Raw genomic sequence first — 17,281 nt, forward strand, 5'->3', positions numbered from 1 at the left:
GAGCTGTATGCGTTATAAATTGTATATTTTTTCAGGTTTTGAAGACACTCATGTGATGATATTCATCGGTTTCGGTTTCCTTATGACATTCTTGAAGAAATACTCCTACAGCGCACTTGGCTTTAATTGGTTCCTTGCAGCGCTCGTCATACAATGGGCTTTACTCTGCCAATCATTTTACCATATGAAGGACAACACAATATACGTAACAAAGAAATTGCTATTGGGTAAGTTTTTAAACACGCTGCACTTTCTTGTTTACACTTTCTAATTCGAACAATGTTTTATGTTTTTCTTAGTTGACTGATCGAGTTTATTATGTCTACCCACATTTTTGTTGCTGCTTTTGTTATTTTATATACCCACATCTGTGCTCTCTAATTTTTAATCTTTATTTTACATATTATTTCTCAGTAAGCGAATACTGTAAGCAATTCTTATGAGAAATAAATTTATTCTTAACCCGTAATAATTTTTCATAGAACTAAACCTTACTAGGCCAGACATAATACCATATAAATTAACTAAAATATCTCATATTTTTTTCCCGTATATTCATTTTCAATATTATGTGAAAGGACAAATCTGTGCTAGCAGAAAATATGAGAATAATTTCAGGATCTTACAGTATCAAGTAGTCAACTTTTGGTAAAAGTGATTTAGTGTCTAAGAATTTCAAGTTAGCGCGATTATAAAATTAACCAGCTATATACGAATGGTAATTGTAACATTTACAAGATTGGTTTAAATTTTAAAAACATGAACGTTTACATTTTCGCTTCTTAAGAAACAAGCTAATATCTCAGATGTGTCAGTTTTTGATGATCAGCGTGTCCTGTGACACATAGGTCTCTTCTAGCTGCTTACATCATTGTCTAATGTTAGGTCTTCTTGTCAAGTTGTGCCTCTTATATCGTCTGCACTGTCATCCTCTTTTCCTTTTTCCATCTCGTGGTTGCCATTCTGTATTAATTTTTGTCCATTTCAACCTCCTATCTCTCATCTTGCGCCCGGTCCAGCGCCATTTTAATAGTCTTATTTTCTTAATAATGTGCTATACTTTGATTGTTAATATTATCTCTTGAGTTCTTTTGCGATATCCCAGTGCACCCACCATGCTTCTTTCCATTCCTTTTTGGCTTTCCTTAACTTTAAAAGATGTGTCTGAGATAATGCCCAAGACTGGCAACCGTGTATGTACTTAACATAGTAAGATACATAAGTTCAACACCTTTTTCTTAGTTACTATTGGGAAGTATTTACTTTTAAGTACTTCTTTATAAAAGAATACTAACCAAAAATCACAAAACATAAAAATAACGGAAATTCCTTGTAAATTTGAAATCATCCGTGAATATTTAAACCACAATTCGAATTCATCCCTTTACCATTCAATAATCGGGTTGTGTGTGGGATATAAAACAAGCAAATTTTGTATAATTCCAAACAAGCTTACCGCATACGGTTACCCATGTGTTCTTGAGTTCCAAGCTAATTGCTTTATTTCTGTTTCGCTTCCGAATACTTTCTGTTGGAAAAAGGTTATTTTAATTGCTTGGCTTGGACATTATAAAGAGTACTCTGATGTCTTAATTTTAAAAGGGACAGATTTGGCGTGTGCACGTGTTCGTTATTCATTTTCGTTCGTTCGTTATTTTTTTTGCAATAGAGGAGTTCAAAGTCACCAGTTATGTAAGAGTAAATAATATAATAGTAAAATAAAGGAATGGGATGTGTCAGTATTGTAGTAAATGGATATCCGTGGCCTCTAACTACCTCTTTAAAAAAATAGCTAAATTGTATTATTTGTCTGTTTTAATATTAAATTGTAATAAGACCGATAGAGCCTTTAATTTAAAGTATTGTGGCAAGAGGCATATTTAGCTTTGCCTTCTTGATGAATTTCAGTACAATATAGATGATTAGACTCCGGCGTCCTTTCCAAATTATTCTCCCTGAAATTAAATTCGACTTCAGATTCAATGAAATGTATAAAACAAAATTATGTCATTCATTTCGTACTGTGCATTGGATAAAAAATAAAATAAATAAATCAATGGCGCTACGGTCTTTTTAGATCTGGGCCTCAGATTTCTTTATCTGTTTCATGATCATTTGTTAATCTAAAAGGCAAGCAGATGATCAGCCTTCTGTGCCTGACGCACGCCGTTGACTTTTTACGGCTAAGGCAAGCCGGTTTCCTCACGATGTTTTCCTACACCGTACGAGTGAGTGTTAAATGAGTTTCTTTCCTATGAAAGAAATCCATTGGTGCACAGCCGGGGATCGTACCTACGACCTGTGTATCAGATATTTTCTGTAAAATTAACTTTCTTAAACAGAGCTGACTCAATAGCCATAAAGTCAAATACAATATATTTAATTATTTGAACTAAAATATAAAGTATAAAGTTTAATATTAAACTTAGATACATTAAATTCGGTACAAATTAGACTTTAATATCTTGCGTAAACCCGTAAATTGCATTTTCAAAGTTACATGTCAAGTCTAATATATATTACCAACATTTATCATAAATATTTTCGCTTATATTAAAGTGATAATTATATCGCTGAGAATCTCTTTTTTGATGTTTTTCTCCTAAAATAGCTTACTTGCTTATTCCTTTATAAAAATGTATGCATCTATAATTTTATTTGATCTATATTTGTAATTCAATCACACTCATATACTTTGTTTCTTTGTAAGCATAACAAACTGAAACTAATTGAAGATAAGTCCCTCTCAGTTTGGTTTTTACTTGAGTGAAACTTTTTTACTGTTGGGAATAATCATAAGTCAATTAATTGGTCAAATATCAAAAACTAATTTACTGTAAGATTGACAAATTACAACAAATATCACAGAGTAAAGAGAATTACTATTTTTATAGGCAACTAATAAACTCATTGAGTAATAATCGTGTAATATACAAGAGCATAATGATTCTGTGAAGCCAATTTGAATATCGGTAACCGAAGCTGCTGCCCACTGAAGTATTTCCGAACCAATTCAACTAAGGGTCCTTCCAGAACTACGTACCAATTTATAAAAGGCCAGCTACGCACTCGCGAGCCCTCTGGCATTTAGAGTGTGATGATGGCAATATGAGCCTCCAGCCCTTTTGCACACATAAATAAAACATCGGTGTGTTTAAAGTTTATTTCTTAATAAAAATGCCTTTTTTTAATTTTCAGAGGCAGATATAATGTCAGCTACAGTTTTGATCACATTTGGTGCCGTCCTTGGAGTCGCAAGTGGACTTCAGCTGCTTTTCATAGCTATTATTGAAACAGCCGTCGGTTGCTTCAACTTCTGGCTGGTTGCGGATGTATTTAAAGTAATTTCGTTAATTAAATTATATAGAGAATTTATTTCTATTAGTAAATACAGCTATATGTTTAAATTATATATATTATATTCTCACGACCCCGGGATTGTTCACTGAGTAGACTCAGTTCCTTAATTTTATTGGACCGATACAGATATAGACATTGTTTTCTATTGTAGCTTGTCAACAGCGACATAGTAAAACATATTTTTAACAAATAACTTTCCTTTTAAAGACCACGGAACAGATAGGCTATTTACAATTATATTTATCACAACATAGAGCATCAGTCAATAGTGAACAAGCGATTTCAGAAGGATTTATCACAATATTTTGTTATTTATAAAATACATGTATGACGTGAAACACAGGTCTATAAAATAATATATACTCAAAACGTCACATCTAAATATTTTTTCTTATTAATATATAGCGTAGCAAGGTATATAATACGTTTTAAAGATTCGTTATACATAGTGAAAGTTCACTACTATGATGCAATATTATAACGTTTCAAAATTTAAATGGAAAATGCGAAAAGCTTAATAAACGGTAGAAAAACATACCTCAAAATTCTTGCAAAAACTGGAAACGACACGGCTTAACGAACGCAAACGATGTACACGAAAACATGTATACTGTATACACAAGAGCATAATATTTTTCTTTCATTGGTATACCACCGAACAAAGGAAAACGTATGGTAAAAATGATATTTGATTTTAAAAATATATCCTCAAAACGTCATATAAAGCTGTATTGTTTGTTAAAGCATTTTTATATGGATGTATGGATCTCTTTGTTAAATTGGCATAACAATGATAAGTATCAGATTGTGTATATAGATTATTATATAACCTACTCAAAGACTTTTCTAACTTCTGATTGGTTAATAATTGACTTGAACAGACTTGAATAATAAGGCAGATAATAACGTCTTCACCTTCAACCTATTGAGAACATATTTAATCACGATTAATTGCATAAATCATTCTTCGACTCTTCGACAACAACGTATATCTCATTCAGTTCATTCAGTCATTTATCTTAAAATTATAGGATATAATTATTTGTATATATTATTATATAGGATATATTTAAAAAAATATTTATCATATTTTGTATATTAAACATATATGAGAAAAAAATCCATTATATCGACATATATATATCAAAATGTATGTCTTCGTTTTAAATAAAATCTAGTCCACGATACATTTTTTCTGATTAGCGCCAATTTAGATTTGCTTCTCAGTCTCTCTTTCTATACCTGTGTATCGCAGACAGTTCCAACTCAACCTGACCCTTCTGACACAAATAATTTGCTTCCACTGGTTTCTGTCCTACGCCACTTATAACTTTATAATGGTGTATAATTTTGAGGGATACGTCTTTTTTTTTAAGAAACAGGTGGCAAGCGGGAAAAGACTTACCTGATCCTCTTAGAGACATTATCAATGCGAGAGGGGCGCTCTCTCGCGAGTGCGTTGCCGGTAAAATTCTTCCTCTTTAGCGGTCCGTCTCGTTGGCGAACGTCTGCGATCACGTGTTATCAATTACAGTTTCTCTTTTCTTCCGGAGATTGGCTAAGGAGTCATCTTTCGCCATTCCAATTCTCTTTTTTATATCAGGAAAGATTTCTTGATTAAACTAAATTCAATTACACCTAGGTAACACTGAAAATGTTTAGAAAATGAAAAACGGCTTAATGTAGAAAGTTGCCAATACTTTTATTGTTTTTCGAAGTTATCTCCGTTCCTCTCTTCATATCGTCGCATTCGATGGAACCACTGAGAAAAACAGAGGGCCCATGCTTCCATAGCGGTCTCTTCTATGGCATTTTCGTACGCTTTCACCGCATCTTCAATGCTTGTAAAGCGAATACCTCGAATTTTATCTTTAGTTCTTGGGTTTAAAAGAAATTCACAGGGCGCCAGATCAAGACTGCATGGCGGATGACTCATAATCTCGACATTTTCCATAGTCAAATATTCACCAGTTCATGCGAAGGTTTTTCTGGTCGTCAGTTAAAGTATAGGGAATCCATCTGGTACAAAGCATCCTGACGGCTAAATGTTCATGTAATATTTTTTGAACTTGATTCATACCAATTCCTAAGCTTTACCGCATCTGCTGGTAGGTTACTCTCTTATCTTCCTCTATTATGCGTTCCACAGCACTGATGTTATCTTTAGTGGTCGCTGTTAAAAGACGTCTCTCACGCGGATCATTATTGAGATTGCTACGTCCACGCTTAAACTCGTTAAACCAATTATTGTAAATAGTGGCACGAGATGGGGCTTCATTAAGTAATGCTAATAGCAGCCTATCATAGCTTTGTTGTTGAGTAAGCCCACAACGAAAGTCATAATAAATCATTGACCGAAAATTTTCTCGCGTTAGGTTCATTTTAACGTGTAACAAGAGTTTTAGATTTGCCCCCAATTCACAAAAACAAATGACAAATGAATGCAATACACTACATTAGGTTAAAGAGTTCTAAAACTGAAATTCAAAAAAGTTTTCATTAGCAATGTTTCTAATTGGCCCGCTCTAAACATTTTCAGTGTTACCCACGTACTATGCTTTGTATGTTCATTTTGTGTGACAGGTAATATTATAGGCCTATTATCGGCTAGTGGGTAATCAGCTGTCTGTGCCTGACAAACGTCGTCACTTTTGGGTTTAAAACATACCGTTTTAAGCAAGGGTTAGTGGTGTCCATAGAAAAGGTCTGGACTTACATTGAAATACATAATCTTAGTATTGAAAACGAAGTGCTTAATCACTATCTATATAATGACTATGTATTACTGTACTAACTATATAATATTTTAAAAAATCTCTTTTATATCTAACAGTTTTTTAGTTTGATGGCTCAAAGATATTGACAACCATTTAATTTCCCTAAAGGCAGCTGACGTCGGTGGATCGATTGCAATTCATGCGTTTGGGGCTTATTTCGGCCTGGGTGTGAGCTTGGCTCTGAAAGGGAAGAAAACAAAATCTGAAACTGCGGAAAATGTAGTCGACCTGAATGGCCCGAGCTATATTTCGGATGTAACAGCCATGATTGGTATGTATTTTAAGGTTATTGACAACGTTTCTAAACATAACACTTAACTGAGAAATAAATTATTAAAATTATATAATGTAATGAAAGGATTATTTTCAAAATTTATATTTTGTAGGATACATAAGTTGAAAGGTTTTTTGAAGTATACAAAATAGAAATCATTAAGCACCTTATTAAATACGTACATAAAAAGTGTGTATCATAAGTCGTCTGTAATGTTTTTTTGTAACAACTTACACGTTAAGCTTTTCTTTCTTAGACGGCAATTGTTTTTCGTAATTGCTTGATTTTATTTAACGAGTTTAAAGCACGTACGTTACGTAATGAAATATAGGTGAACAGTTATTTATTTATTACAGAAATAGATACATTATGTTTACACAATACAATAATGTTGACAAAAATATAATAAAGTATATAATATAAAAATTTACACAATATCGCTACTGAAAATTCACTCTGCGGACATATAAATATGTTGATAGTGTCGGAGACAGCATTTAGTAGGTAGCAATGTCTTTGATAACGGGAATCTGAGCAAGACTGGTTCTGACCCTTGCAAATAACCTAGGCCTTCGCCATCGCACATATCCCATAGGTACAAAGAAACCCAGTTCTTGTAGTACACTTGGGTTGCACACTGACACAAGACTTTCAGTACCAACTGTAAGTTCCGTCTGGTTTCCAATTTATTACATGTATTAAATAATTTCATTTTAAAAACAAACGTTAACGGCATATTATACAAACAGGGACTTTTTCCTTATACAAAGCGTACGTCACACAAGATTTGCAACGAGCATGCATACAATATACAATTAAAAAACAAAATATTAAGACGTTATAAACTAAGCTTAGTTTATACACTAGAATTGATATCTTCGTCGAGGCATTCTCGTGTGTACACAAACATGAAATAGATCTCAAATAACCAAAATACGAGCGAACCTTCAAATATTTTTCTTCTAAGGGTCGTATTTATATTGGGACGTACAGTACAGAGTAGATTTTGTTTTTGATTTATTTAATAAAAGTGTACGAAACAGTGATGATATTACTCTTGGTATTGGCTATTATCTATTTTGTGATTTTTTTACTCAGTGATCAGCCTTCTTCAGATCTTGTGTATTGCTATTTATTTCATTGAAAACTCAAAAAATCCCTGAATAGTCTCGTTCTTTAATTATTTTTTAAAGTTAATATTTTTTATACATTTTAGATTAGTTTGTCTTCTTTTTAAATACAATTCTCTAGAAATCAGATTATTGGGTTGATTTACGTACTAAAAGTAATTTTGTTTTTATATCTTTTATTTTTCTTATGCATAATCTATATTAAACTTATAAAATTTGTTAGGTTGTTAGAGGTAATCACGTTCACGTCGGGCGCTCGGACAGAATACGTGTCTGCGTATACTGTAGAGTGGGTATTATTAAGTGGACTAAAATGTGGGTAGGCATTATGTACCGTCAATTATTCATGAAGTCGAACTAGTTTGATAAAATATTGTTGTGTAATTTGTATTGTATCGCATATTTGTTTACAACAGAAGAGAGGAAAATTAAGATGAATGATGGATCACAGAAGAAGTCTAATCCTCCCTTCAGAGATATGGAGGCTGACAGGCTCAGACACGGAAACAGACAAATCACAACACAGAAAATCCAACATATGTTAAGAAAAAGAAAGCAGCAGTGAGGATCCAACTAAAGGCTGAATATTTTCCTTTAGCAAATCATACGAAGGATTTTCTTCGTATTAATGCGAAATACACCTATACAGACAGACATCTAAAGGTACTGAAGAGTTTACTGAGGTTTTAAAATCGTTAAGAATCTGAACAGCAAAATTATGTGTTCAACGGAGGAACTTCTGAAGAATAACGAGCCGCTTATTAATAATCGGCTTTTACACAAGAACAAAATTCATCCGCCAGTTGTATCGGATTGAACAAGGGAAATATGCTTTTTGCTCAATAGATGACATCTTTTGATTTAAGTGACAACCATCAGATAGGCAGCAACAGGTACAGGAGGCAGGTAGAAAGTAAAGCGAATAAAGAAAAGGCCGTTCCGCGGTAAATTAATGAAAATAAAGCTTTGCAGCAGCAATGTGTAAAGACACTCAAAGGAGAGACAGAACAAGAAGTGTTCTTCTACAATTCCCAATTGCAATTGCAAGAATAATTGTGGAAGGTAAATGCATATTTTTTCTGGTACCAAGGTGAAACCCCTTAGTCTTTTGTTGGAGTCTTCTTACTTATAAGCAATAATAAAAAATAATAATAATTAGATGCATTTTGGTGAATGTACATTTAAAATCGCGAGTGACAAAATGTTTGTCGGTCACATATTGGGTGCAGAATATTGCAAACTGAAAATTAACACCTATGATAGTTTAGTTCGAGGATTTCTGGAGTAAATTGTCACAGGGTCTCTTGGTAGAATACTAACACTGCCCCAAGTTTACCCAATAGGCATGCGACGAAAGCTTGTCTTTTATCTATACTAATATTATAAAGAGGATATATTTATGTCTTTGTATGTATGTTTGTAATGTTTTAACACAAAAACTATATCTTTGATTTCAAAAATTCTTTCACCATTAGAAAGCTGCATCTTCACTGATTGATATGAGCTATATTCATAGGAATCCCTATTAAAATGGAACAATATAACCCAAGGTGTGAAAAAATTATCCATAAAAATCTGTCACATCGCGTGCACTGTGTAAACTGTTGATGATAGAAAAATATTGTACAGAAATGTACAATAAAATTTTGTATAGAACGTATCAACGAAAATAATGTTTAACTCATAGACAATTGTATGTTAGCCTATTCCAGATTGGATCTCCAGAACATCAAATTCCTTTGCTGCGACAAAACAAAATTACGTGAAATTTTGTGTATTGGGAAGTTCTTAGACACTACAGTTCTACAAATAAATTTCTTGTCTATATAGAAACTAGAAAGTTTCTCATTCTCAATTATTATTTTTATAATTGAATTAACAACCTAAAAATGCCTGGACTCATTAAAAAAATTCTTTCATTACTTACTTTTAATAACCTATTTTTAAATTTAATAATGTCGGACATTTTACGTAAATTTAGTTACGAATTTAAAAACGTATTAGATATATATTCGTTGTAAAGTAAAATCTGTATATTTATTAGATTACGAATGTAAGTGTGTATCTAAATCATATGACTGAAGCAATTAAAAAACTAAGACAACTATGTAAAATAAAACTTTTATGATAACAAAAAAATATATATAGTCCAACTTAGTAGACTTTCCACTGCCACGACATCGGTACCTACGCGAGTGAAACCGCTGAGCATTGCTAGTATTATTGGAAAAGAATTCCGCCGCGGCGTCTATATGTCTGTTCGCGATTAACTCAAACACTACTGCAGGAAATTTAGTAGTTGTCAACAATATGTAGATTGATTCCAGAGGAAAGTTTGAATATTTCATATATTAATGTTTACTGATCACGGTTTCCCGTAAGAAGCAGAGCGTATCATTAGTAATTTATAAATTTCTCGGTACGCTTTATACTTGCAGTACTATGCATACATTAGCCCTTCTTATTTATCTGTAATACCCTGAGAAGTCAGACCTAACAGCTTGTATGGATAATACATAAGGAAGAGTATAAAATATCTTCTTTATCTCTGTTCGTGGGTCTCTCCACACATTACACAAGTTATGACTAATAGAAAGGAAATTTTATACGTCGCAACGTTGTATGAAATACGAAGATTGCGTGGCTAGGGTGATAATAACTGTAATGTTGCTGTATTTATGGCATCATTTAAAAAGACCAAGGTTGCGGTCTATTTGTAAAGATTAAAGAATAAAGTTTTGTATCGTATGTCTCATAAATTTGAGATGTGCTAGCCTGTACCCAACTGAACCCAGTTTAACACAGTTTTCCTTGTATACGTATTTTACACTTATTCTTGCAAACAAGGAAAGGGTTTGTTATAGAAATAGAAAATTACAACGCTCATCTTTCGTTAGACCCTCATAGGGATCCCAGCAGAACGATACTAAAAAGATATACTCTTCTTGAAGTTTATAAATAAAAAAAGAAAATTAATTATAGTTTTAAAATTCACCAACATTATGATAAAAAAAATATTTTTAGTGATTGGTATGTGAATGTTTTGATTGTAGATTATCAGAGCTACAAATATCCTTACTTACGGATTGGAAACTTTTGCACTTCATAATTTATACATAAACTAATCAACACTCAATACATTTTTCTTTTAGTAATATAATGCCAGTCAATACAAATATAAAGTATAATTATTTAAATGTTTTATAAAATCATTACAAATATTGTGTTTAGATATAAATTTTATATTCAACATTAATCATTTGAAAAGGTGGAAAGAATGTTTGTTTTTTATTGGTTTCACTGCTACTTTCAGTTTGACACTAAATATTTTTGGTCATCGTTGGGAAATATTATATTAAACTCAAGCTACTTTAGGCTGTCTGGTAATAGGAATAATCCCTTAAGATAGAGACATGTTGATTATACTTTTCTTTTACTTTTAGTCGTAGTTTTAGAGTAGATATTTATTTGAAAAGTTTTAGAAAAAATTATTACTTTTATCTATTAAAGGATCAATATTCCTCTGGATCTACTGGCCATCTTTCAACTCGGCACTCACCAATTCCAACAGCGAATACCAACGGGCCGTCGTCAATACGTATTTGTCGCTAGCAGCTGCTACAGTAAGTCATATCTGATTTAATTGGTTCACGAGACTTGGTGAACTTTTCCTATATCACATTCTTCCGCACTTCCGGTTAGTAAATTATCTAAACCAATTAGAGTCTTACTAATTCTTAAAATGCCGGCAACGCACTTGCGAGCCCTCTGACATAGGCGGCGGTATCACTTAACATCAGGTGAGCCTCCAGCCCGTTTGTCGTCTTTATATTTAAAAAGAATACGGGTCTAAGGCAAGCCGGTTTCCTCACGATGTTTTCCTTCACCGCTCGAGTGAATGTTAATTAGAGTCTTTTGCTGTAGTTTATTAATTTTTTTTAGAAAAAAGATTTACGTATTCGCAAGGATGATTTAAAGTAACCAACTTTCAAAGATTTAGTACGCGTTTAAAAGTCTTTAAGTTGTATCGGTTAAAGACACTTCAACTGGCAGCTAGTTCCATAAAGTGGTCATGCGCAATTTGATTTACTTCAATATATAATTAGGGCTTATGCTAAAAGTTTAAATTCATTCACCATTGAATTATTTTACAGCTTTGCCAGCCTTAAGTTTTGAAAACTTGACGCGACTTCCGTATGGTATAGAGTACTAGATTTTTATTCGTAAATAATCATGTCTCTTAGTTATCCTGGTTTGAAAACACGCAAGCCACAAAGTAAGGAGGATAAATGTTACAACATTTAATAAATACAAAATGGAAGATCATAAAAACAGCTTATATGTTCACGGCCTAGCGAATTTTCTCATTGTGTGCTATCGTAAATTAAATGTTATAGTTATGTCAACCAAAATTAGTACTTTTATACCTAATCAACAATATTAAAATATTATGAGTTACTATAAAAATGGCTTGGATAATTAATTATATAAAAAAAAACCTGTGACGCTACAACCTTTGGTTTCTGATATCGTTATCTATTTCTTGACAAATTTCGTCTTAATATGCACGTTACAGGTTAGTCGTGGTTTATACACGCCATAAATTTTTGCTTAAGGTATGATAGTTAAATGTGCACATAGACAGAAATATTGGTGAACTGCCAGGGTTCGCGCACTCAAACGACACTACACTGTATAAAGTTATATCGGTACGGTAAGATACCATCTTCGACGATACCTGTCAACGCACGAAATAACAAACAAGTCAATGCACGGCGTTGCCATTATGAAGAGATCTCTTAAAGACAATAATTATTTCGGGCTAGAAGTCGAATTACCTTCGTGACTGTTATGAAGAATTATGTATTGCGTAGTTACTATGCTATTAATGGTGTTTCATTCGAAGTTTACTCATAAATGATTCTTCTGAAATACGTTTTACTTATTAAATTGCACTAAAACACAGTCACAGGATGTTCCAACATATAAAACATTAATTGACAATAATAAATTAACGATCCTTCTAGAGCAAATTGATTGGAAGCCGACATTAGAAATGAAGTGTCCTATTGGTATATATAACTTCATACAAAATAACTTAACACAAGCATATAAAAAATCTGAATGTACAGTTAAACTTAAATCTAACTCTCTTCGAAATAGTAACCATTGGATTAATAATAGAATTATTAAAGGATGTCAGTACAGAGATAAACTTTTTACTCAATATATAAAAGATCCAAACAACTTAATACTCAAACAAAAATATAATAAAACCAGAAATTATGTCAATAAATTAATAAATAAAACTAAAAATAAAACAATTAGAATCAATATAGAAGCTAATAAAAATAATCTAAAAAATCTATGGGACATATTAAACCAACTAACAGGAAAAATTAAAACATCCATGGACGTAGCTATACAAAACGCATTTGCAAACCAAAATATTACATGTAAAGATATTGCAAATAATTTTGCAACTTCCTTCCACAATAGTATTAGTAATATAGCAACCAACTGTGTAAATCCACTGTTAGATAAAAGCTCCTACCAGCATACAGAAAATACTAGTATGAGATTTCAGTCAGCAGACCCTAAATCAGTTGCAAAGATAATTAAATCATTAAACGACAGAAAGTCTCCAGGTGCAGATAAAATACGAGCTATGGATATTAAAACATTATGTAATAAAATCAACGTAGTCATAGCTAACCTTATTAATACGAGCATTTATACTGGAAAATATCCTAACTTACTAAAAACAGGCATAGTTCGACCAATATACAAAAATGGTAGCAAAAAAATCTATAATAATTATCGTCCAATAACTATATTGCCAACAATTAACAAAATAATAGAAAAATACATATGTGGACAAATTCAAAATTATTATAAAAAACACAATATTCTTTCTAACAAACAATATGGATTCCAACCAAATAAAAATACCACACAATTGCTATCCGCATTCACAGACCACATTTATAAACATTTAAATAAAAAAGATCATGTTCTAGTAGTGTTTATTGACTACAGTAAGGCATTCGACACATTAAAGCACAGCGTAATCCTGCAGAACTTAAATGACTGCGGAGTACGAGGAAACCTACTCAAGTGGTGTGAAAACTATCTGCAAGACAGAACTTATCGTGTTAAAGTGTGCAACGAAGAAAGTTTTCCAATATCTATTACAGAAGGTACGGCTCAGGGCTCAGTCATTGGGCCTTTACACTACCTTACCTATGTTAACACATTACCTAACATAATAAAGTATTGTCAGATATTCCAATTTGCAGATGATACATGCCTAGTAGCTGCAGGGCCTAACATCCAAGAAGCAGAAACAAAGCTACAATCTGATTTCGATACATTGGCTAAATGGTCCCACGACGTAGGACTTGTACTAAATCCTAACAAAACAAAGTTCATGCATATCCGATCCAGTCACAATCTAAATTCACGTACACCCATCTTAATCTTACACAACCACACATGTGCACATTCTTATAACTTGTACCCCAATAGCTGCAACTGCAACGCCTTAGAATTAGTTCATAACCATAAGTACCTGGGGCTTACAATAGATGACCGAATGTCCTGGAAAATGCACATTAATTCTGTCTGTGATAGGCTAAGAGCGATACTTGCCAAATTCACTTTAATAAAAAATAAAATACCACTTAAAACTCTGCTACTATTATACAAAGCACTAGCCGAATCCATTATAACATATGGACTTACAAGTTATGGGAGAACATGCAAAACTTATCTAAATCAAATATTTGCAATACAAATACGTATTTTAAAAACAATTGCTCCCTTAAAATTAAAATCACAATATAAAGCGGACTACAGAAAGCTATTTGCATTTTTCAAAATTATACCTATACACGAGAAAGTACAACTAGGATTATTAAATGAAAACTACTTTACAGAAAATTACCTCAAAACAATTAAAACTCACTATCACTACTCAACACGTAGAAAATTAAAAAACGAATTTCTATTACCCAAATACAATAATTTATATGGGAAAAAAACATTAGATTACATTATTCCAAATTTAATAAACTCGATACCAGCTACACTTCTTACGAATATAACAAGAAACAATATTAAATTTAAATTAAAAAAATACTACATAAGTCAAACAATTATAAATTATGCATAACATAAATTATGCCATATACGTCATTAATATATATATATATATATATATATATATTCGAATATAGGAACTCATCCTGTATGTGAATGAGAATTCTCGACAAGAACAGGTTTCTTGCATCGGCTATCTATGCGCGTCAGTGTTTAGATGTGTTTATGACGTTTTACGTGCAATTTTAAATCGTTTGAATGGTTTGATTGTTATAAATTTACAGTTTATATGTCATTGGCCTTAGTATATATATATGTGTGTTAATGATTTAATTATGTTCGACGTCCTGGTGGATAGAAAAACTGTGCACAGTTTGTGTTTCCACCACATCAACTACCTTTATATTAAGAACACTTATACAACAATAAATAAATAAATAAATAAATAATTATCCTCGACTAAATGTTGAACAATATATACGTAACTAGTGTAAAAACATCGACATTCTTATCTAAAAAAACTTATTAATTGAACTACATTTTATTATTCTTTTAAGTAAGAAAGAAGCAAGTAACATTTTCATTAATGAATTGTGAATTAGTTCTTTAGTTTTTATTTAGCCGCTATCCCGAGTAATTCATTAATTAGAACCATTAATTACTTTTAGTATAACAATTGTTTTATCTAAAAATAAATGAAATATTTAAGAGGCTAGACTGGATTAAAATCTATTTATAAGCAAATTTGAATATATTTCTTGTTAAAAATCAACTTAAATGGTTCATTAGGTCTTTGAAAGATTACTGTTGTGGACATAGGAAACAATCATGCGCGTGTGGTATCCGATTGTTATTTGTTGCGTCGACTTAATGATGTCAAATTTTTGTTCAAAGTACATTTTAAGCGCCTCCGTCCAAGGACGGACTGTGCGAATATGGCTAAACGAAATGTTAAATGGTTCGCATATGTATATATTAAAATAAAAATAAAATAGAATAGAATATGTTTATTATGGAGTATCACTCATTCCACGTCATTAAATTTGTATCACATTATTTCTCAAAAAAACGCCATACTCTTTTAAAATAGCAAATCATCATACAAAATGGCAAAAAACACTTAGACACACATTAGAAATAGCCTGTCTAGCATTAGTCCCAGGCCATTTTACACAGCTTTTCTTTAATACAATTGAATGCAGATAGTGTTCAGGATATTAACTGTTTAATATTGCAGTGCATTTCGATCGGTTATATTTTTTAAATGAATCATAATTGTTGTGGTAATATGAAAATGTTTAATAATACCAATTGCCGCCATATGTTTATCACATGTTAAGTAAATGAGTTTATATTATTCTAGGTAACGACTTTCGTCATGTCTTCAGCATTGAGCAAGCATCATGGTAAACTGGATATGGTGCACGTGCAAAACTCGACATTGGCTGGAGGAGTGGCTGTAGGATCAGTGTGCAATATGTTTATTGGGGCAGGAACTGCTGTTGCTATTGGAATCGGGGCTGGATTGCTCAGCGTGCTTGGGTACCAATACTTAACAGTGAGTACAAATATACATTTGTTAACATAACTGATTATAATCTTGGGTTGTAACGTCTTGTTTTCTATTTATTCACAAGAGTAAAATCTAATTTCAAGAACCTCGTAGAAGAGGTGTTTGCTCACGTTAAAGAAAGAGATTATTATAATTATATTAACGCCATCTATATTCATAAATATATTTGTGATGTATATTATTATGCAATATTTTTATAAAATATTTGTGCACTCCGTTCGCTTGTGATTGGTCAACCAGAAGACCAGAAATTCACTTGCGAGCCCAACTGTCAATGGGCATATCACTTAACATCGGACGGAACGTTTCGTTTTACATCTTTAATTCATCCGTCATCTTTTCATTCTCACCCCCCAGATAACACCGTTATTGTACCAATATTGAAATGTGTAGTACGCACCTTATCCTAGAAAATTATACAATATTTTAAACTTTCTCAGCCACTACTCACTCGGCTTGGAATTGGTGATACCTGTGGAGTGAACAACCTTCACGGAATGCCTGGCGTCTTCTCTGGTATACTGACTGCTGTCTTTGCCAGTCTGGCGACTAAAGAGGAGTACGGCACTGATCTAACCGGCGTTTTTGAGGCTATGAACGAGGTACAGTATACATACTTAAATAAATAAGCTGACATGGCAAACGTTGTTTTGCCTTATAAAATGGCAAACTAGGAATTGGGATTAATAGAAGATTGGCGAGTATATTCTCAGACCTATACTTCAAGCTTTTTGGAGGTTCCAAACAGTTGCAGTGTTTACACACGAGAACTTTATATGTATAGAATACCTGACCTACCTGAATAACTGAATAAATACAAGTTTAAAAGCCATTCAATATATTCGTATCTATTAGTCTCGTTTGGGTCTAAATAAGAAAGAAGAACAGATAGAAATACCAATAAATAATAATAATAGTTGCTAAGCGTACCCATACATAAGACAATTATTTTGTTAGTCTAACGTTATAAGCTCATGTTTTAAACGATTAAAGGCAGTTGACACTTAGCTTCAAACATTTGAACATCCCTCCAACAACCGCCGGACTTAACTCCTACGTTTATTTT

At 32.4% G+C, this 17,281-nt stretch overlaps 1 protein-coding gene across 3 annotated transcripts in view; it reads left to right on the forward strand.

The window, feature by feature from the left end:
* The window catches only part of LOC123714502 (ammonium transporter Rh type B-B), a 47,487-nt gene that overhangs the window by 20,498 nt on the left and 9,708 nt on the right, over window positions 1-17,281 (forward strand). For all 3 annotated transcript variants that reach the window (XM_045668772.1, XM_045668770.1, XM_045668771.1), the window contains exons 3-8: window positions 36-227; window positions 3,199-3,341; window positions 6,246-6,408; window positions 11,052-11,164; window positions 16,006-16,200; window positions 16,656-16,817. In XM_045668772.1, coding sequence (XP_045524728.1) covers window positions 36-227; window positions 3,199-3,341; window positions 6,246-6,408; window positions 11,052-11,164; window positions 16,006-16,200; window positions 16,656-16,817 — 968 coding nt within the window. The remainder of the gene's footprint in view (window positions 1-35; window positions 228-3,198; window positions 3,342-6,245; window positions 6,409-11,051; window positions 11,165-16,005; window positions 16,201-16,655; window positions 16,818-17,281) is intronic.

Source organism: Pieris brassicae, chromosome 9 (assembly GCF_905147105.1).
Source record: "Pieris brassicae chromosome 9, ilPieBrab1.1, whole genome shotgun sequence".
NCBI classification, from domain to species: Eukaryota; Metazoa; Arthropoda; class Insecta; order Lepidoptera; family Pieridae; genus Pieris; species Pieris brassicae.